This window comes from Streptopelia decaocto (assembly GCF_964273445.1).
Source record: "Streptopelia decaocto genome assembly, chromosome: 10".
NCBI classification, from domain to species: domain Eukaryota; kingdom Metazoa; phylum Chordata; class Aves; order Columbiformes; family Columbidae; genus Streptopelia; species Streptopelia decaocto.
The window spans coordinates 11,540,811-11,563,802 of NC_138665.1; the positions used below are offsets into that span (position 1 = coordinate 11,540,811).

At 40.4% G+C, this 22,992-nt stretch overlaps 1 protein-coding gene across 1 annotated transcript in view; it reads right to left on the minus strand.

Annotated features, from left to right (window-relative positions):
- IL1RAPL2 (interleukin 1 receptor accessory protein like 2) overlaps nt 1-22,992 on the minus strand; it is a 362,581-nt gene that overhangs the window by 12,256 nt on the left and 327,333 nt on the right. The window contains exons 7-9 of the mRNA XM_082061910.1: nt 13,599-13,728; nt 7,314-7,459; nt 1,649-1,792 (exon numbers count right to left, since the gene is read on the minus strand). Of these exons, the coding sequence (XP_081918036.1) occupies nt 1,649-1,792; nt 7,314-7,459; nt 13,599-13,728 (420 nt within the window). The remainder of the gene's footprint in view (nt 1-1,648; nt 1,793-7,313; nt 7,460-13,598; nt 13,729-22,992) is intronic.

The window sequence follows — 22,992 nt, forward strand, 5'->3', positions numbered from 1 at the left end:
TCTCTAAAAACAATGCTCTGGACAACACAGGAAGTGAATGCATCCAACATCGCTTACGTAGGATATTTTTAGAAATAGGAATAAAGCAAATCTGTTGAGTGCCAAATCTCCTACTTTAAAGAGTTACATGTATAAATGGAAAATGACCCTGCAATTGCATCTATACAGCTGACCGCTCATGACAATCTGTATGTTCGCCCTATATCCTATATCAGTAGAAAAAAACATCCCCCTATATGCTTTGACTTCAGTAACATTCTGCCTCCATTTTTCATTCTGCAGGGTCAGAATGAGACACAAAGCTGTTCTAAAATCACACACTGGAAAAATAAAAGGTTGCTTCCAGAATTAACATACGCACACAATCCCCTATGTACTCATGGGGCTTCCTCTAAATAACCAGAAGTTACATAATAAAAATGCAGCAGCTTCACACTGAAAACATGAGATAAATGAATCAAACTAATCTGGAGGAAATTGCCTCTCTTTGGGTCATTTTTTGTTGGTGTGAACCAGGGATGTTATGCTGGTATAATCCCAAGGTGTTAGAGGCAAATTACTTCCAAAACCACATAATTTCACCCTTCACTTTCTCCTAGGTATCAGTATAAATATTGTGCAGTATTGTATAGTATGAAAAAAGGTTTAGGTTTTCCTACTCGCACATGAAGATCAAGAAAGAGGTAGTTTCCTGACCTCTATTCCTGCTATTTATCATTCCACATTCTGTAAAATCCCCTGGACATAATTTCACCCATTCTCCAAAACTCCTATGGATTTCATTGTAGCAAAACATTTTCACACTATATGTCCCCAGAGTTAAACAGAAACATTTATTGTTTTGATAACAGTAACGCAAACTGCAGAAAGCAACACAATAGGGGAAATGTGTTCCCTGCCCTTTTTACAAATACATTATTGTTTCCAGTCACACTATTCCAGACACATACATGACTCAGAAGTCTTGCAGTGGGCTATGAAAAGCACCTGCATTTGAAGACAGTACTTCAGATCTTTAGCAGATACCAGTCATATGCATACTGATAACATATTAATTCTTCTACAATGGAACTATTAAGAATATGATAATAAGATTTAAAGCATTTGGATTTAGTTTACCAGGGCTTACTCCAGCTTCATAGGAGGAGGAATGGTCTAAATTAAGGAGAATAAAAGCTTCAATTTTAAAATACACATTTGGTTTTTAGCCATCAAAGAGAACCTATGCTAGTGAGAGGGAAGGGGGAGAAGAACACTAGAAAATACCTGGCAAAAGGGCTGCCCACACACAGTAAGGATCTCAGGAGAAGCAATCCTGGGCATGTGTGGCACTGGGACATATGAACATGAAGAGTTCTCCTGAGGAATCAGTTCAGTGACATTCAGACCTCTACAACAGACTCATGAACAACATTTCTGACTCCCATTTGCTTAGGGCATGGCCTGGGGACATTTCAGTGAAAAGACTCATTGATTTCAGGGGGCTTTGGAAGAAAGTCTTAGGGCTTTACACTGCTGGCTGCTCAGTAGTTTGAACTTAAATTGGCAGCAGGTATCTTTTGGGATTCATTTAATCTAGAAGTTTCATTACTTTTGGTCTCTGAAATATTTCCATTGCATATATTGAGTTTCCTGAGCAACCGCTTACCATCAGCTGCTTCATCTCCTCCAAAGTTCTGTCTGTAGAACAGCATTAACTCTATGTTGTAGCACTTATAGATGGTCACGAGCAAAATAAGCAGAAGAAGGATGGCTCCCAGTCCTCCGGCAAGTTCTATTTTGTAGATCAAATCTAAAATTAGCAAGGAAAGTCAAAAAGGTTATGATCTTTCTGAACTTTATTTGCTCTAATGCACTGCACAATTTTGGATAAAACTGTGCGGCTTCCAATTAAGAATGCCTGATTTTTTGTTCGTTACCTATTGTTTGTTAGTTACCTATTTTTTGTTGGTTATCTATTACCTATTTTTGTTCATTACCTATTGCTTAACTTTACCCATTTACTCCATCTACTGTCCATCTGAAATCGCCACCCCGAACACTTTTGAGGCTATAATCGTAATTCTTCTACAATTGTGCAGTGATTTTACATGGAATATTAACCGACCTTTAATGAGTTTAAAACTTCTGTACTGGCAGAGTGCATCAAATGCTGTATGCAGCATGTGGGAATAGATATACTGACATATTGTACCCCACTTGGGAGGCTCTAGTCCCCCAAATAACATTAAAATTTGGTTTCATGCTTGTGAAGCCGGTGGATGAGCTGATGTCAACCAGCTGAATCACTGGACAGTGAACTGAGCATCCAGAATGCTCAAGATAAGTGAGAAGCCAGGAGCACACATCAGGCTGCTACGAGCCACTTTGAGTTGTGATGGCTACCAACAGATTTCTCATACGTTTGTTTACTACTCATTATACTTTAATGAGAACTAGTGCTAGTTAAAATTTCCTACTGGGATGCTTTTGTTAGGAAACATCACAAGCAGTCTGCCTCAACAAACTTCACACATTCATCCAAATGCAATTATCCACCTTTTACAGCTGGGGAAACAGAGGCAGAGAAAAGTGAAACAACACATTCAAGGTTATTCAGCAAAACAAAGCCAGAATGGGATAAAAAACCTTGAATACCAGTCCAGTGTTCTACCTGATGTAAAACTTTAACAGTATTGCTCTTTAGCCTAAAACGTCCTCTGAGCACAATATTGCTCATAACACGACTTGGCATATTACTTAGCCACAAAAGACAAAAGATGTCAATTTGACAATAGCTACCTCTAACAGCCTGTGTTAGTTTAGATAAGACATTATGAAAACATTCACTGCTGTGATGAAAACAACGTGAAGATGTAGCAAGTGTAATACAAGCAAGACAAAGTTTTTGTTATCTTTGCAGTTCTAAAAATTAGGTCAGAAAAAAATACTGGTATGTCATTTGTGTCATTTTCAAGATAAGAACCAAATTAATTGTGCATCTTTGGGGGTTATTCTTGCCTCGCCATGCCTTGTATTTCAACAATTAACATCAGATGTCAAGCTATTCCCAGTTTACAGTATCTCTGATGTCTGTCTGGTAGGAAGTCATGGACGAATAGATGGAAAAGGTCTATTATAATTGCTATTTAATCTCTCAGAGAACACAGGGAATTCATAGGACTTTCATTACACTACATGATAAAGGTAGCATGTGCTTTGGGGATAAATCTGGTCGAATCAAGAACAGTTGGGTAAAATCACTTTTCAGGGAAAGGACTTTTTTTTGTTGGACTGAGTCTTCTTTCCTTGGAAAATGAGATGACGGCAAAGCAGCCAGCTTGGAAGTATAGAAAATGCTGAGCCTGGATCACCTGCAGCACAGACTGGTGTTCACTTGCCAGGGGAATGGCAGCGTGTCAAGCTGAACCAAAAACTCCAGCTCAAAAGGCAGAATTTATTTGCTTTTGCATGTCCTGTGTTTGTCCTGCTGCCCCATACACTCTCCTAGAGTCCAGACGTAAGGAGGCAGAAAGGCAAGGCTTTCGAGCTCTTTATTTCTATTCCAAGGTGGAGGTAAAGGACAAAAACACACCATGTCCAGATTTCTCGCTTACTCGAGCCCTTAGTCTCTGATTAATGCCTGACTCAAGTGGTCCTCACTGAGGTCAATAGGGAAGGTGACACACCCAGCATTAGGAAAGGAGTTGAATCCAGGCTTTGTGCCATAATAGTGACTAAAAAATAGTAAATAATAATATTCTGTTAGTTTCCAATGTAAAATAATGTAGAAGAACTTAGCTAATACGTGTCACAGAGGTTGATGGTCTTCAAAATTAGTCTCAAACAGCCAATAAGTGAGACAGAAATATATTTTAGAAGGTTCCTCATAATTTAGTACTATATCATCTTCACCCCTCCCCCATTAGTTTCCTATGTGTCCTGAATAAAGGCAGCCTCCTTGAAATAAACGGTGAGTAAATACAATTATAATATTTACTTTCATCTAAATTCACTGCTTCTTTCCACTAAAAACACATATTGATTTTATTCTTCCGTTCCTGACAAGATATTAATAATCTATAATATAACTGTCCTGGATTATGTAGACTTCAATCACTAAAATACTGGACCATTTTCATATTCATTTGAAGGGACTCCTGAATGATTTCCACAACTAAAAAACAAGTGGGTGAATATTGTGTTTCCATGTAATTTGAGCACCAAATGTGCTAGGACAGCATGGAGAAAACAAGAAAAGTAAACTAAGCATTGTCCAGAACTTACTTCTCAAATACTTGAAAGTAAATAACAACATGGTCTTGAATTAAGTCAGTAAAGAAGAATGTGATAGCAGACTGTGGTATTTGGGTCTCAGGAGGAAGCCTGATTCTGTCATTGCGTTGGGAGCTGTGGGTGTTTGAAACTGTAATTGGTTCTTTTTCAGTCAAACAAAAGAAAAAAAATCCTACCTGATGATGCATGCTCTGGGGCTATTAGAATAGTACACTGGTGCTGTACAGATAGCACTCCTGTATTCTCCGACAGCATTTGTGAGGACTGTACCACTAACAAAGTAAAAGATTTCAACATACTCTATCTTAAATATTTGAACAGTTGCCCCCTTTTCTTCCTTAAAGCAAAGTCCATGTTTAAAAATAACCACCTGATGTCAAAACAAGCACTAACTCTAAAAACTCTTACACTACAGCTATCACTTGGATTTGGGGTTTATTCCTGGTGTTTTATACAAGCCTCCCTAGTTTAGCAGGACTCACGACTTAAGCCAGTTTGTGTACACCTGCTGTGCTGCAATCCCACCTTTGAACAGAGGGCAGACACAACCTACAGCACTGGGGCAATCTGGAAACAAAACTGAGCGACAAGCACCTCTTGTTCAACAGGGACAACGTAGCCCTCCACAGTTAAAACTTTGGAGGAAGGGAGATTTCTCTGGTTCGGAGATCTGTGTTTCCCCTTCACCTTTCCCAAGTGCCCCAGCACCTGGAAACTGCAGCACATTACAACAAGGATCCCTGATCCCTTCTTTGACACACATAAAGGATCCTGGTCACATAAAGGATTCCTGCCTCATGAACACCACAGCCAAATCCAAGCCAGAGAAAGCTAGGATAAGAAGTAATTATATCAAGTTGCAGAAAGGAAAAGTTTGGTCAAGTACTTGCAAGAACTCTAATAAATAACAAACGGGACAATGGGACAGGCAGTCAAAGGACATAGTAAAATACTGTGGTTATTTTAAATGACACTTTAATAGCTTGAAAATCAACTATTGAGAATGCCTGAGGGGAATATAAGCTTTTTACAACCACAGTGCAGAGAGAAATGAAACAGTATCTGAGAAGTGATCCTTTCCACCTCCAAATTCTGTATTCAGCAGTGCCGCTTTCATAATTTCAGCAGAGCTCTGAAATGTCTGCATTTCCTTGTTATAAATAAATCTGGCTTGTTATTCTAGTATATGCAACACAGCTGAACATTTAAGCATCAACATAAATATATTTACTATCAGTTGTATATTTATTCGGTTCAGTGCATGGAAAGGTAGAACGCTTTTTGAGGCTAATCCTTCATCAAGATGACCAGCTTTGTTAAAGTTGTGACATGCTGTCAGTTTAGATGTTGAATATACATTTGTGTGTGCTCCACGTCACAACTGTGGGCCCTTGCTTCTCAGAGTGCTTTGCAACTTCCTTATTGTGTTTTATTCTTATCACTTAGTATAAAATAGAACCTATGTTATGCCCTTCTTTCTGAGAGGACATAGAACTCTCATGTCTAGAGGAAACTGTAAGTAGGACTTGATTCAAATGGCTTTAACAGGATTGCATGCTATACATTCACACATATTACACATGGGTCACATAAAAGAATAGCAAAAAAAGGGACATCGACCCAAAAGTTTCTTTCCCCCTTTTTTGCCCCAATACCACCCCTCCCTCAGCTTTCTTTTTATACAGATCATAGCTGTGAAACAGCATGTAGCATCCAGCATTCCTTTAGGTGAACTGGTGACAACAGATGTTTTCCAGAACTGCGATGCCCCGTCTAGAGAGGCCACGGCTGGTCCCTCCTGTTCTCCACCTGCCTCTTAATTCATTTGTCCCACACTGACGTCTGCCCTAGGCTCAGAGGTCAATCTGCAGCACCCTCAGGTAATATTAGTACATTTAAACCTTCTCCAAAGGGTGACACTTTGGGGGAACTTTGCTGTGTGACAATGGAGAGCATTGGTTTTTTTAATTGACACCAACCCTGCAATGCACTATCTGCCAAGAAGCGTGTCCTTCCTTCAGCGGTCTGAAAGCACATGAAGGGCTGGAACAGCACTTATGGGTGTGCCTCGTGAAAACAGTTCTTCTCCTCTTTCGGTAAATTAATTTACAGCCAAGAATAATGGTAGAGATCTGGACAATATAATAAATCTTCAGTCTCCTGTGCTGATGTCTCTGTGGTTTCCCATTACATCCTTATCCCAAGTGTGTCGCCTTCCTTTGTTTTCCCAACAGTCCCTGTCTATAGCTTTTGTACTACCTAATGCACTGTATCTTAGAGAGATCACCATCAAATTTAAATGTCACCCTACTTATGAATAGGAAAGGTGACTGAACAAACAACATAATAATTGTAATGAGATATTGTTACACTCCTTATGATAATAACTTCTACAAACAGCAGAGCATAGTGGCACCTTTTAATGTGGAACATTCAAACCCAAATGGTTTCCTTTCTGCTCCAGATAACTTGTCAGTAGTGGTATTCCCATTTCCAGGTACAGTACCAAGCAAAGCAACCATGATGAGGTATTATCCATTGATTTGTAGTTCCCACTGCAATGTTTTCATTCCCAATGCAGTCAGGAACCAAAACCGTTTAAAACTTGCAATTGAAACAGCAAAGCCAGGAAGTGGAGCAATAGGAGAACATCTGACCTCACTGCTGAGCTGCCTGTTCTAAGAAAAGCACATTTTAGCTGCATGACACAATTACCTCTGGCCTAGTCAGTCAACTCTGGGTCAAATTCACAGGTTGTTTAGACCAAAATACTTCTACTGATTATCCCGATGCTTTATGGGTGACTGTATTCCAGGCAAGTGCCTCACCTGCAAGGCTGATTCACTAGAGACTAAAGAGCAATTCATTATTTTTTTTCACAAATGGTAAACAGAAGCTGTAACAAAACCATATTTCAGCTCCAAGCAGGCACACAGGAGTCCAGCCTGAATCAGAGAGGTTGGCAAAACCTTCGCTACGGGCTGACCTGTTGCTGCTGAGGCAGGCGAGAGTACATGTAATGAAATAAAGAGAGTTACCTTTCTTGCGCAGGAGAACGCTGGCATGTTTCCGTCCGTTTCTGTTTTCCACGTGACACGTATAGTTAGCCAGGTCTGCCTCCTCTACAGCATCGAAGATCAATGTCAATTCAACTTCCTTTTCTCCAAGATGTTCTCTGAGAAGTCTGAAAGAAAACATACAGTCGTCACTTAACTGAATTAATAGAAGTGGAAGGTTCCCAAAAGAACCATGATTTGTCAGCACAGTGCTCCTGGTCTCCTCCACTCCTGGAGAAGGATGCAGGAGACTCAAGTTGCCTGAAAGAGACCTGACAGAAGCATCTTTCTTGACAACCAAAAGCCTTTTTTTTCTTGCCATGTCTACAGCAAGGAGCTGAATCAAGTGCAGGAAGAGTGTCTACGGGTGCAATGGTTCCAAGGGGCTTGTATACCTCAGCTCCAGCAGAATCAAATGATAAAAACAATGTTTCTTTTAAAAGAGGCAATAAATACTCACTTTCCAGATAAATAAATATGTGCTACTAAGCCATCAATGAGCAAATTCTAAGGCAATATTATAAAGGCTGGGTATTGTGATACATTTTAATGTAGTCTGGAAAACCAATGAAAGGAGCTGTGCTATTCTCTGGAATTTTCCTCTATTTTGGGGGCTAGGTCCTGACTTTAAAAGGGAACAGTGTCAAGAACAAGAGCTCTCTGCTCCTTTGGGAGGACAGAGGAAACATGCAAAATGCCCACAAAGGGAACAGAAAGTTCTAGTAGACTTTCAGGCCAGAGGTACAGTCTTTTCAAATCATTGTTCAAATGTGAACATGAAAAAGGATGCAAAGTACATGCAGGTGTTTTCTGATGCTGACATTAAGCCTAAAAATACAATGCCCTGTTCTCTCAAAAGGCTTCTTATCAGTTGCTCAAGAAAAAGTTACCAGTTCTTTGAACAAGGAAAGGTAACATCAAGTAAAATCTACCAGATCCATTCAGTCCCATTAGTGTTCTGCTGCATGACACATACAGGGCAAACACAGAACGTGCCATGCCCTCGCAGTCACCTGTGAACTCACCCTTGCACACAGCACTTCAGTGAGTCTTTTCTCTGAAAAGATAGCGTACAACACTAAGTAAAGGTATAAATAAGATCCATGTTCACTGGAAAATAAGTGTTTTCTCAGGAGGCTGAAGGGAGGCAACGAGGCACAAAGTAATGAAGCAGAGCGCTGCCTGCGCTGGATGGAAACTGCTTCTGGAGAGCTTAATGTTTTCCAATAACAACAACAACAACCACCCCCAAACTTCTCTTTTACAAGTCAAAGTTGTTTAGGTGTTTCCAATGTGCACAAACATTTTATTATGTATGTAATTTCATATAACAAATATGGAAACAAATCACAAGTGAGGTATGAAGGCATTCCACTAGACAATCAAAGATACAAGCCTGACTACTATAAGCCGCATATGTACAGTGAGATTTCATACAGCACATAAGCTTTAAAGGCTTGTGTGAGGAGACATACCAGAGCACCCACGACAATTCAGCGGCTTTCACTATGGCTGGGTAACTTCCCAAAAAGCAAGTGGAAAAACATTGGTTTAAGAACAGGCACGTGTGTGGCATTTGGAAATTTTGATTGCGTCTTTTTTTGCAAATTCACTCTCATTTATTGTGTATTTTTGCATTTTTTTTTAATTCCGTCCCTGAGTCCAAGTGCAAAAAATAATGCAAGAGAGACTGAATTCCTATCATTTCTGTCCAGAAAAGGAACCACCCAGGAGAGCCTGATCTGTTTGCAGACTCAAATCAGTCTAAATCATTGGGGGTCAGATGCATCAATTCTTATTTACCTATTAACATTCCATATGTATATACAGTGAAATATTTTAAATTCAGGAAAGTCATTCTTCCATGTTGGTAAACAATACGCTCCACAATTTTTGGCCTACAAATCATGCTGCAAGGAATGAATAAAATCATTAACAGAGAAGATATCTACGACACCAATCTGTCAATGTTCAGATTATGTTGTGTTTACTATAATCAGCATATTTTATAAAGGAAAAAATTATGACAGATTACAATTAAGATAAAATAAACTATTATTCTGAATCTATTTAAAATCAAATAATTGACCCTTAACCTAAGTTTAAATAGTATATGATCAGCTAAAAAGGAGCTTTCATAAAAAAGAACATGCATTTGGAGTGAGAATTTTTTTTCACTTGTTTTCATGCTAATTGCAATCTTTAGGAAGAGAACTCTTAAGAATGGGATCTAAAATGAAAATACTGACAGACGCTTAAACATTATGCTGGTAGCAAAAAAGCTCTTAGTGGTGTTAAACTTTTAATTCCTGCCTTTTTTTTTTCTTTCTTCCTTTTAACCTGTGTTTGGCAGCTAATAATCCATTATTGCTACAGAAACACACAGTTGGTCACCTACATTTTTTAAGAAGTGTGCAGACTTTAATCGCTTGCATTTTCTAGTTGGTTCAGAGAACACTGAGCACAATATTTCTGGGGAAGAAAAGGAATACAGTGTCAAGAAGTTAAGACCGTAAAGGTGCAACAGTATTTGCTGCACACCCAGAAAATGAGGCTCTGTCCGTGTCTGAGCTGGGGGAAACTTGAGCAGCAACCCTGCCAACACAAGCCAGCTCCCACAAGCTGACTTTCTTCTGGTTTGATGAACAAACTGTACAAGTAATTACACCATTTAATACACAGACAAATCAATGGGGCTTGACAACTCACAACAAATAGGATGGAGGCAGAGAGAAAGAAGAGGTGGATGAAGTAAAAATAATACCCAGTGCTTCCTTTTTGTTCAAGCTGAAGCATTTTATTTGAACTGAAACAAAACATTTTTATCTACTGATTATTTTTCAGTTAAGAAAATACAAATTAAAAGCAGAAGTGTCATTTCAGAATCCTAATGTTTTCTTTAAAAAATGTCCAAAGTTTCAGATTTTCAAATATTTTGTCACATTTTTCCAATGCACTTATGCACTAAATTGAATCTGAAGTTAAAATACCTTTCCCTTGAAACCACATTTTCCTAAACTTTTCAGGCTTTGTATGATCACACATGTAAAGGCCTCACAAAAGCTTCTGCTGGGTCTCTTTGCAAGACCAAGCCACTAATTTCAAACCTTTACTAACCCGCATGTACCTTGGGACTTACCAAAAAAGAAAACTTTCCTTACATAGTTAAAGATCTGGACTGTGAACAGGGGTACGAACTCTAGTCCCTTCTTTCTAGCCCTTAACAATAGTCTGTAGATGAAAGGACAGATCTGTATGTACCTTTCTAAAGAAAAGCGGTTCAACTAACAATGCAGCATAGTGATCTTCCCTCTCGCTTTCCTGCACCATGTTCCCATTCTCTGCCCAGAAGTTGTCTGCTTTAATAATGGTACAAGCTTTTCAGGAGAGGGCTGTGATTTCCATACTTTTCTGCAAAGTACCCAGCACGTTAGTCAGGCAGCGCTGGTTTTTCTGCCTCCCTCCATCAGCATCCTCTCCTAACACAACACACCATCCTCACCCTGTCTGAGCATTTCACACCCATCAGTTGACTTGCGTTGGTGAAAAGGCAGAATGTTAATGAGCAGAAAGAAATAAGGCCGCAGTTCAAAATGTCTCCGTTCACTTCCTTGCATGCCTCAAAAATGAATTAAACTACTTCCACTTTAAAAATGGGGAAGAGAGAAAAAAGGACAAACACGCTTAACAAGCTGAGCATTATGAGGTACCTGCAAACTGTTCTGCAGTGTTGCCTGAAGAAGAAAAAGCAGTTACTCATAGGTGGTTGGGACAACAAGAGTTATGCCTGAAAATACCTTTTTGCCATGGCAAGGAGACCGTGTTGTAATTTGCTGTGGGCTCCTTTGATAATTAGGTACAACTGACAACTCTGCAGGCAGGCTTAAAGCCTTTGATTCCTCTTTAATAGCCTTGGTTCGATTTACATGACATTTTTATTACCGCTGTGAAAAACCCACCTGGCAAACAAAGTCTCACTCTCCTTTTCCCCCTATGCATGTCTAACATTTGGGAATCTTAATTCAAGGGAAGGCAAGGATGCTGGTTAGAAAGAGGGTCCTTGCCTCCGAGTCCTCCAATGCTGATTAGTTACTTTTTATTATGAGGTCTAATAAGTAACGAGCAGCCCAGAGCGACACATATTTTATTCATGGTGAAGTCTCCAATGCTTTCATAAAAGCAGACTAATTGTCTGGTGACCATGCATACTTGGGGGTGCAAACTAGGGATGGACGTTTTGTACTCCCACACTACATTGATCTGCAAACTTGAACTCTCATCAAATACAGAAAATCCAGCAACACAATGGATGGGTAGAATCCAGGGTAAGGACAGCACCAAACATTCTGAGTGCTACTAAATTTGTGAACTGATTTAATATAGGGGATGGATGGTTAAAATGTTAGGTATTTGCCAAAGGAGCAACCTATGGAGTATCTTGGTCTGGTTGTAACAGTGCCCAGTTACTTGTAGTTTCTCAACATTAACAGAAACACCATATAGAAGCAAACTGACGGGGAAAAGCATCTAACCAGCAAGTTCACCGTGGCTCATCAAATTTGAAACAGATGTGACATTTTCTGAAATACGTCAATAAATATGACTGGGTAGAAGATACGGGCTGGCTCGGGGCACTGACAGAACAGTTGGTGCTGCTTAGTTTCTCTGAAGCAGCCTACCTGTAATGGGACACATAAACAAGAGCTGTTGCTGTGAAAAAAAATCATTTGCAAAAAGTTACTACTGCAGTTGCCATAGCTACTTCTAAATGAAAAAAAGGGATGGAGTGTGGCACTGCTGGTAATGATGCAGGAGGTTTTGGTAAATGCTATGTTTTTAATGCTGTCTGTGATGCACAGGAGATTAGGTATGTGATAAACAGCTTTGCTGAAGAGAAGATTCACTGAATTGTACACTGAGTCAAAGCATTTTAATGGAGTGAGAAAAGGGAGTTGTCACAAATTTAATTTGAAACACGCATGTGTAACGAAATGGCACAATGAAGGACAAATACAGCTTCTTCAAACTCAGTTTCACTAACAAATGCACATCAAGGAAAAGTTTTGAACACTGCTGGAGAGGTCTTTAAATACAAACCTAAAATTGTCCTTGTGATGCAGGGGAAGAACATGACCAAAATCACTTTGTTCATACACATATACACCAGAGAGGATGTAATGTCATTAAATGCTGATTACTTGCAATGGCAGAAGTCTCCAGTAATTGTATTTTGTGGTCAGAAGCCCAAAAGAGGATTGTACACTTAAAGTCATTCTGGCAATGTATAATAAATTTCATCTGTATGCAACTAAGGTGCAATGTTAGGTCAGGTATTTTATTGTTTCTTCATAACTAGTGGCTAAATGGCTGAACTTCAGATCATTGATCAAGTCACAAAGCAAAGGAATCTCTTTCTCTGCCCGCTCTCCAAAAATCTCTTTTACAGGAAACAATTCAGGAATGAGAGCAAGAAAATGTGCAATGGAAGGTGCAAAGTCCTCGGCTTTCTTTATAATCTATATTCATCATGTCTATAGGAGCCGGGACCAGCTTGCCTAGAGACTAACCGTAGCTTCGTCTTTGCTCAAAGAGCTATTCATCAGGTGATTATTAAATAAGGAAGACGAGAAGATGGTGTTAGGTGCAATTTCCATAAAAGTTCATGGGGATACAAGTGTTGTCTTCACAACCGGTATAGCAAATGATAACCATCATCTGGACCAAGCCAAGCACAAGTTGGATATCAGACAATCTCACCAGCGACTTCCTTCTGTCCCCTAAGTGTTAAGCATGAAGGAACAAATACTGCTCTTCGAAAGCCCTAGTTAAGGCATGCTAAGAGCTATATCACAGGCAAACAACACATTCAGCACAAGAGAAAAAGTATGGTGACTTTGACAGGAGACCATTCATCTTTAAGATTAACACTGATGCTGAAATGAATGTCACCCTGCCAAGGACTGCCACAAGGGGCAATGGCAGCATCATTTCCACGCAGGGCTAAAATCAACCCCCAGAACACTCAAAGAGACGCTTCAGCTGCTATCGGGGGAATTTGATAACAGATTTTCAGGCACATAGATAGCTACTATGTCTTTAGAGTTTATTCACTAGAAAAGAGAGCAACTCACACTGCTCTGGTTCCAAGTCATTTATCACTCCTTGGACAGAAAACTATTTCTACCTCGAATTAAAAACCTGTTTAAAAAACCCAACAGGATTTTGGGACATACCATATTTTTTAACAGTAAATACTCCAAAAAGTACCTGACTTCGCCTTCTCTAATGTGACCTTCCAATTCTTCTATGAATTTTTCCCCTTTCATCCAGTAGATCATGGGGCCTGATTCTCCGCTGAATCCAAAGAAAGCTTTGCAGGCCACAGTCAGTGGGTTTCCTGAGGACAAGAAGAAAAGAAAGGGTTAGACACTTTGTCATGGCTACTAGTGAGAGAGTGATTATGAGAAATTTCAACACCTTGGGTAAACCTCCCCCTTTTATAATTGAAGAAAAAAAAAAAGACAAAAAAGGAACAACTACAAACCATTGGAAAAAGGGTGATGTTGATTTGCATCTATAGGAAATAGCTGTGGAATGAAACTCTGAGGTTATCCATCCTTTTGTTTTCCCAGAAAGGTATTACATGAACAATGAGAAGGTATGAAAATGGTGGCAACATAAGGTGATGTCAGACTGGCTGTTAAAAAGAAAAGAGATGACTTCTTTGTGAGACTCCCAGGATCTTACCAGGACCGGGGAGTGTGCCCTAAGAGGCAGGTAAAAGCACTGAACTTGCTTACTGCTGCCCATCCGCCCGTAAAAAGACACAGTAATAATTTCCTCCCAACTCAGATAGAAATCAAATGTTAATGAAGTCTTGGTAAGCTGTTCAGAGCGCTTTTAAAGATCCCCAAGTAATACATGATACCCGTGAGCACCAACAACACTCGTGTTACTGTCAACAGGCTTTTGGCAAAGCACCAAACTTCAAAGCATTACTCAAGCAACAAAGAATTCTCCCTTTCAGCTCTGCAAAAATACTTCCAAAAGAAAGAAAATAAAACTTGGAAACTAATCAGATTTCTTTTCTCTTCAAGAATTCAGCATTTAGATGGGTTTTTGTTTGGCTACAGTTTTAGTTGTACTAGAACAAAAAAGCCCCAAAACAAGCCAGGAAATTCAGGAGAACCATGCCCATTCCCTTAGTATGCAAATGCAGCTGCTGCACTCACTTCTCTCTGCCTATTCTAATGCAGCATAGGTGTCCAGGTTACAAAGCAGCTGTAGAATTACCAGCTTACATGGGTGGACAGACCTCATTTAATGTTTAATGGAGACACCTGCTGAATCTTCCAGGTCTTGGATTGCATGGAAAGTCCAAATAATGCATTTTACTATGTTAGGAAGAAACATTTTATTATGCTGTCCATTCTCAGCGTGAGCAGGAGGCTCTTTTGATGCTGAAACAGAACATGCCTATGCTTTTCAAAAAGGGCTAGTCATTTGGAGCACGTCCCTTGGCTGAGCATGGGCTAATAGCTTCACATGATTGAATTACTGTGCCTTAATCAGTTATCTCTTGTCTGTTTGGCAGTGATAACTTGCTGTGTGCATATTCTGAGTGTATCAGAGCTGTGTGTTAAAGCATCTTTGCCTAAATGCCCCCGGAGTTGTCCTAAGTCAACTACTTGCACTCATCTACCCGTTATTTCAGTGCTCAATTTAAGACACGTCAAAAGAGTCTGATTAGTAGGAAGTGCAGCATCCCCAGACACTGAAAATCAGCCGTCTTTAAATTGTTTCCAAGTGAAGATCTGAAATTACAAGTCTTTTTGAAACATTAGGATACAGCAAGAAAAGTTTTAAAGACTGCACTTCAGACTCTGTTTCTCCAATAGCTAGGCAAAAATGGAAGATGTTTATCCTGAAAATGTTTTACAGAATCTTTCATTGTCATATTCACTGTGAACTCTGGTACCACAGCTGGCCATTGAAGATGCGCTGATGCTGGCAGATTACACACGACCAGCTCAAATGTCCAAAACACAAGAAGAGGCGGATATTCACAGTGATTTGTACAGCCCACAACACTGACCACCATCATAAGAAAGTTCCAAACTTCATTAACTAATGAAGAATCAGAAACACTTCTAGGCAGACATTTAATTCCACCACGTGACAATATTGGAGAAGTCTGTTCCCTTCTGCTCCTGACATGTTCAGCCAGCCCTGCGAGACGCTGCGTGCTCTTCCACGGGAGAACTGGCGCCTCCAGCTACATCCCTTGCACGTTTTCCTAACCTGCCGCCTGCCTGTGCGGTGTGAGGTCTTTTGTGCCACTTGCCTCAGAGTCATGATACACATCTATTTAAATAACACTTAGTGATTCCTAGCATGTGGCTGCTCAGTCCATGTTTGATTTTAATGGAAAAAGACAACTGTAGCAATGTGAAACAGAAAAGGGCTGGACATGGCCGATCAGCATTGACAGTATATGCCCTTTTCCTGGCACACCGTGCTGGGCATTAAGCGTTTCAGGCAAAATACATTACAGGGTGTGCTTTTCTTAAAACCAGCAGAGTTTTACTTAAAAAACAAACCCTGAAGAAATGAAGATATTCCAAGGTGAATCTAAGATTTCTATACATGCACAATAAATATCCTGAGGTAATATGCGTGGTCTGAAGAAATAAGAAGTTTTCTAGACAAACACGAAAAAACTAAAAAAGCTAGCTGTTGGTACACAGCTTCTGTAATAAATAAAGCAAATATAACGCATCAGTAGCCTTTACTGTGACATGCCTGGGCAGATCTATTTCCCAGCTTTCCCACCAGGGAAAAACAGTAGAATAAACTAATACTGTCAATGGCAAACTTCTGAATGAATTTGTATTTTCAGCTCAAAGACTGGAACTGGCCACACCTGAAAAACCCCACAGTCCATCTCATCTGCGAAGCCATGGCTGATCAGAGGGAGGTATAAGCAACTGTTTCTCACGGAACAACTAATTTTTATCTCAGTAGCAGAATGATGTATGTCTGCGTTGAGCTGATCTGTCCTGAGGTGGAAAGAGCTGAGGGCTTGATGACACCCCAAGGTCCCATCCCAACCCCAAGTCTCACTGTTCTTCTGTTCCTCAAGCTGGTAAGGACACCTCGCTTTCTGTAGCTCTCTGAAGCAGCTTCTGGTTTATAACTCTCATCACTTCTTTGTGACTCTGGAAGCAGGACAATTCAGAAAAGGTAACATTGGCTCTTCACTGCAGAAACACTTTGCTCCCTCAAATAAGCCTCCATTAGGAAAAAAAGGAAGGCTTCCCCTCTCCTGCTATGCTAAGGCACAGCTGGCCACAGAAGCAACCTGTTTTCAGGGTTTTCAGGGAACTCCAGGCAATTCCCATTCAGAAAAGAACGTGTCTCTGCATTTCCCAAGTCCTGAGATCCTGAAGCTGCAGCTGAGTTCCCTGGTTCCTAAATGAGCCCTTCAATACAGGAAGAAACAGGCGCTAAGCACGGAAAGAGCCCTTTGCAGGTCCTGATTTTGGGGCTGGCTTCAAGGCACGTGGTAACACACTGAATCACAGTTTCAGGCAGAAGGAACTAAAAGGCAGTTTGTAACTACAAAAACTCATCTTGTGTGAGGCCCAAACTTTTGCACACGACTACTTCTATTCTGCATGACACTAAGTAGTTCCACTACTCACTGTCCTTATTAAGTAAAATCACCCTTGTACAATTTAATTAACAACATCAAAGTTCCTAAAATGAATGGTATCCTAAAGTTTTCCATTTAAAAATGGTTTGTGTTTAAATCAGATAGACATTTCAGTTGCGATTTTAATTAATAAAATAATTTGCTGAGAAACAGAGAAAATGATTAGTGAGATTTCTAATGAAACAACAGTTAAGATAATATTTTATGAACCAAGGGAAGAACGTAGAAAAGCCTGCTTGTAGACATCACCGAGTCTATTGCTTTGCTGGGGTCACCTTGTTACAGTAAAGCCTCCGGTTCCAGCAGAAGTCTCAGCTTTAGCTTTTTTCCCTCCTCTGTCAATCAGGCAGGCTTGTTGCAAACTCCCAGCTGATAAGACACAACCACTGGCAATATGAATGATTTCTATTGATAAATCTTATTGTACATTTTTCACCTGACCATTTTCACAATAAATCTGTGCAATTTTAGCTTTTTTTTTTTCCTGAAAATGGGAATTCCACAGAAATGAAATTATTCAAGCAAAATAGTTGCCTGATGGCAGCAGGAGTACTGGCTAGGGATGGAAAAAGGGTCTGCAAAACTTAAGTGCCAAGGCTAGATCACTAACCAGTATGGAAGACAATAGCTGTTCACAGATCATAAGATCTGGCTTACGTCAAGGCAATATTTTGTTGGGTTTTTGTTTGTTTGTTTGTTTTGTTTTAAATATGTATTGATTACTTGTGTTTTTTTTTTTTTTCATGCATTTTGCACAAGTAGGTGTATTTTGTGGCTTATTTGTCAGCATCCATTCTAGAGTGCAACACAGAGTCCACATTCTCTGATGTCTGCATTCTGCTGGTGCTCTGTTCTTCCAGCAAATTAGGCTTTTACTCCTGAAGTAAATCATCCCAGAGCAAACCCACCAAATAGTTGAAGTCATCTATGAATCCTTGAGTGCTCTTTTCTCTCCCCATGGCTTGAAACATTAGTATTTTTTCTAATTCTTTCACATTTTTTCTGCCATATACACCATCACCCTCAACCAGCCTGAACTGAACAAGAAGATCCTTCCAAGCCAGTTGCAGAATTGACTGAAAATGACAAACAAAGACCTCCTTTTGTACCAAGCAACACTAAAAGTCAATCCTGCACATATTGCCAGATGGATTTACAGCATCAGCTGCACCTGACTGTTAATACCATTGACTGTAATACTATTTCTTTTATGTCTTTTCAGGGCTGGATGCTGGATAGATGTAGAAAGGAAGACAAGTACACAAGTCCCGCTGAAAATCATCCCGTCACTCCAAGTCTCTCTTATCGATGATGCATATGCATCGTGTAGCTCCTCTCTGATAATGGTGCCTGTGTCTCTTTCCCTATAAGACTGACAGAGAGAAGTGTTTGCAAAGGAGCAGCTTCCCACTAGACACATGCAAATGTTATGCAGGTACTTCACAAGGAGACAGGCATGAGATGAGAAGGATGAGAAAGGCAGGTTCCTTATCACATCTCAATAACTGTATTCCACAGGCTGTCTGCAGGATTGATTCTGTCTTCCTTTTCCAGGCTGCAAGGTTTGCAAGGGAAATCACATGTCACTGACAAGACCATTATTGTTATAATAGGCTTTACAAGCACTACAGACTGACCAAAGTGCAGCAGAGTGACTTAAATTTCCCTAGCAAGGCAGGTGGGATTGTATACAACTGTGAAGTAAAGAACAGATTTCCTTTTCCTTCAGAAGGACATCCTGGATAAGAAGATATGGGAGACAGAGTTTATGCTTGCAATTAATCCACAAAACAAATGCCAGGGGCAATGCAGACCTTGACTCATGAAAAACAATCTCTGTGTGTGGTAGCTTCTATCTAGTTCGCAGAGAATGACAATTTTCTCTACGGCTCTTGCAAGGACATCCTCTTAGCTGCGCTTCTATGCTCAGCGCTAACGGGCAGAACCCAGGATCACACTGAGGCGGTGCAGCCCAAGCCAAACTATGTGTTTGGCTCAGCCGGCTGATGCTGAGCTGCTGCCGGGGATGTGAGGATGGCAACGGCAGCAAACGGTGCCCACTCGAGGCCACTCCTGCAATCTGAGAGCCAAATCCTGCCAAAAGCTGCTGAGTCCCAGCCCTCTGCGTGACCTCCTGAAGCAGCCAGGGGCGTCTGACAGAGGCAGCTGAGGATGCGCTTGGGTTTTGCTCATGTCACCCAGCCCAGCTGATCACTCATGTTCCCCAGTCCCCTCCCAGCACAGATCTAGGGACTGTAGTACCACTTCACCACATCAGGCTCTTCAGCATCTGTTGCTATGACATGCTAAGGCAGCACTGGAATTCTGCACAGATTATTAGCAAGTTTGCTGATGGTACCCAACCCTGACCTGGTCAGGCAGTTGGACTGGATGATCACTGCAGATCCCTGAAATAGTCTCTTCTATTCTATTCATCCACTACTGGGTTTAGACAAAGTCACAAACTTCCACAAAAACCTCTGAAACATTATCAGCTTCCTCCTTTATTTTTCCCTGGCCACTTCCCAGCATTACCTGATCAAAGGTTCCATGTTTTGTTTAGTACAACAAGATTTATGTCAGTGCTAATTACTCTACCTGGGCTCCTTTTTCCTCCTCTTCTACTTGGCTATTCTACAGAATACCAGCCTAGCTGTGTGCTAAACCATGTTACCCCTATTTAGTTAAAAGTCCCATGGACTTCAGTTTGAGCATTATTTGATCCAGTGAAAATAAAGCATACTCAAAACAAATTATTTTCCCTGACAAAAAAAAATACTACAGAAAATCCCATGTGTCAAAACTCTATTCCAGTAGATTCATGACTGGAGATGATCCTTCCAAATATTTGTGTAACTAAAGATCAGCCAGGAATTAATGAACTGAAAACATTTTAAATAAAACTAAGAAACCTGCTTTGGGTAGTGATAATAATAGCTTTAATAACATACATTTATAGTTAAATCAAACTAGCCTTCAGACATTTCAAATCAGCTTATGAGCATTTCAAAACACACCCATACATACATATATATAATTTTACTAGATTGTTTTATTCTCCAAGTTTCTACAAGAAACAGACTAAAGCAGGTGCTCTACCCCTAAGTAAGGCCCTGTGTTATGAACAGTATATGCTAGCCACTAAAATAATACTCTGGTAGCTGTACTGATACATAGGAAAATAAGTGGCGGCTCTTCACTGACGGAAGAACATTTTGACTAGGGCAAGTCCTTGGCAATAACAAAGAGCCCAGCAAAAACTTTTACAAGAAAAATGAAGAAGATCTTTATGCCTTTTTTTGTCCTCTGTAGTTCATGAACTCAATTCTAACTTACTTTCTTGCTCTGCTCTTATTTCTTACGCCCTGAGACACCACAAAACACACGGCTGTGAGATATTTGTGATGTTCTGCCTCACTGAAATGAGCAAATGGCATATATAAAACGTAGCATAAAAATAACACCAACTAACAGCAAACAGCAACACCCCAAACATGAAGCAAAGCAACTAAGCCTCTAGACAGTTTGTTGCCAAGAACACAAGTCAATGCATTTGCTGTCATTCTATGCAGCCCCAGCCATTCCTAATTTAAACAACACAATCACGACCCACTGCAAGTGGTGCTTGTAGGCTTGACTATTGACTGTGGCTGTCACATAAAGAGAAAAACAAAACTAAAATACACTAAATGTGGAAATGTTACTGATAAAAATTTATTGGACATACTAAAAATTAGTCACTCAAGGCAAAATCTCCTAGAATAACTTTCTTCAAAAACCAGACTAACATGCCCCCCCCCGCCAAAGTAAATCTCACTTATATCCTGTAAAATCCTTTTCCCATTTTCAGAACTACCTTGGTGTCAGAATTTGAAGCCTTAGTCACTGAGAGCTCAGGTGTAACTGAAAGTCAAGGATTTTAGCTTTTCAGTTATTCACCTACAATGAAGACAGATGCTCAGTGGGATTTCAGAGGCCGCTTGACAGCTGCCTTGTGCTGACTTTACCTTGTGCTCAATGCTGAAAATCTCATTTCTGTACGTTTTGAGGCACATAGACATTATTTAAGAGAAATGTCCTGTAGGTGCTTAAAAAACATTCCCTTGGTGATAGGGTTCCAAGGGCTGGGGCAGCCCAGTGGCCACAGAGCAGTAACATCCAGACCAAGGTGAACTAAACAGGGAATGAGATGGAACAAATTCTCTCACTATGGCCAGGGTATGGGTATGGCCCCATGTTGCCACAGCAATCATTTGTCTCTGTTCTGATATTGCTTTTTAGCATGGCCAAAATAGGTGGTAACACACAGGTGTGTTGCTCTGAGAGAAAAGCAGGAAGGGAAAAATTATTCAGAGGGACACTTGCTTTCTTAGAACACTGTCCCATGGTGAGAAGGGGAACAGCCAACTGTTTGTTTAAGCTACAAAGAGATAGACAATGAAGGGATGCTCCTGTCTCCTCCCGGCGCCGTGCTGGCTCAAGGGGAAGGTAGGGTCCTATCCAACATCTTGCTGCTTCTTGTCAGCTTCAGGACTTTCCAACTCTCCAGCTTGCCCCTGCACACAATTTTCTATGGACATTCACATCTTACATTTCAGTTTCCTGAGCCAGTACATCGTGATCTTTTCTCTCGGGGAAAAAGAGGATGAAATCCAGAACCTCATTCTAGAGAGCAATCTGGTTTCATGTGAAGAAGGTGCACAGAGAGACCAACCTAATCAAGACCTGGTACCATCAATGTGGCCAAATTCTGAAACCTTACTCTCATGAGTATGCAAAGGGTATCCAGTCATATGTCTTAGCGAGTTACATTTTAGTACGCAGAAGGTACTTTGAGGTTGCCAAGGAAACCAGCCGTGGGCTGCAATGGACTGAAGAAATTACACTAAACCTCTTCCAACTCCTGTGTTGATTTTTAAACAAATGATAGAATTTCTTGAAATTATTACTACAGAATGGATAATTCTTCTTCAATTTATTAGAAAGGACTAAGCAAATGTGAACTGATGCTTCACACTATGATGTCCTGCCCTATAAACAAGGTGAGACTCTTCAAAATAAACATATGCTTGAATCTAAGGAGTCAACTGGGGTATTTTCATACCTGGTTTTTGACTGTTCACTGAACTCCTGCTTAGAGTTTGGTTTACCCAGCTCATGCTAAGGCCTGATGTATGCTGGGAGCAGCACCATTAGACCAGGTAGGCAGGACAGGTGGCCAGGCAGGGCTAACAGGCCATTATGCACCATTATCACCTGAAAATTGCTGTTTCCAGCAGCCATTACCTTTTGTCTGTAGTTTCCTCAGAATCCACTAACTCACAGAAATAGTATAGACCAAACCTCCAAGCTGGAGAGTATAAAACGTCAGTTTACCCAAAACTCTTTTGAATCAGATCGAACAGCAGCTGAAGTGCTGAAGCTTTCATGCTTTCCAGTGTGATACAGGGGACACCTGCAACTTGATGGAGAAGGAAGGATGAGCACTCTCACCATCAGCTAGGTAACTAATTCTTTTCTTTTGATCATAGGTGCATGACATTAAGAGTTATGGATTATAATTTCTGAAACCTTGTGACTTGAATGGTGAATAAGTGGATTCACATACTAGACTAGTCTGGGCAAAAGGGGATTGAGCCCCTCTTTGTCATGTTTGTTTATTATGTTTCTTAATTAGCTGATGAAATAAAGTTTCAATCATGGACTATATTGTCCTGTAAATTTGAAAGGTCCAAAGAGACCATGACATCAGTTTTGTACAAAGATATTTTCATGAAAAACTTAATTCTCCCTGACCAGCTTGCTAATGTCTCCATAGTGTCCTGCAGCAGGCACATGGGGCCAGCAACATTCATGTGGTTAACAAGGTCCAGAATACCGCCTTGATGCAGATATTCTGATGTTAGCCAAGTCCTCTCCTCTCTCTGCTGCCATGCGGAGAACGGG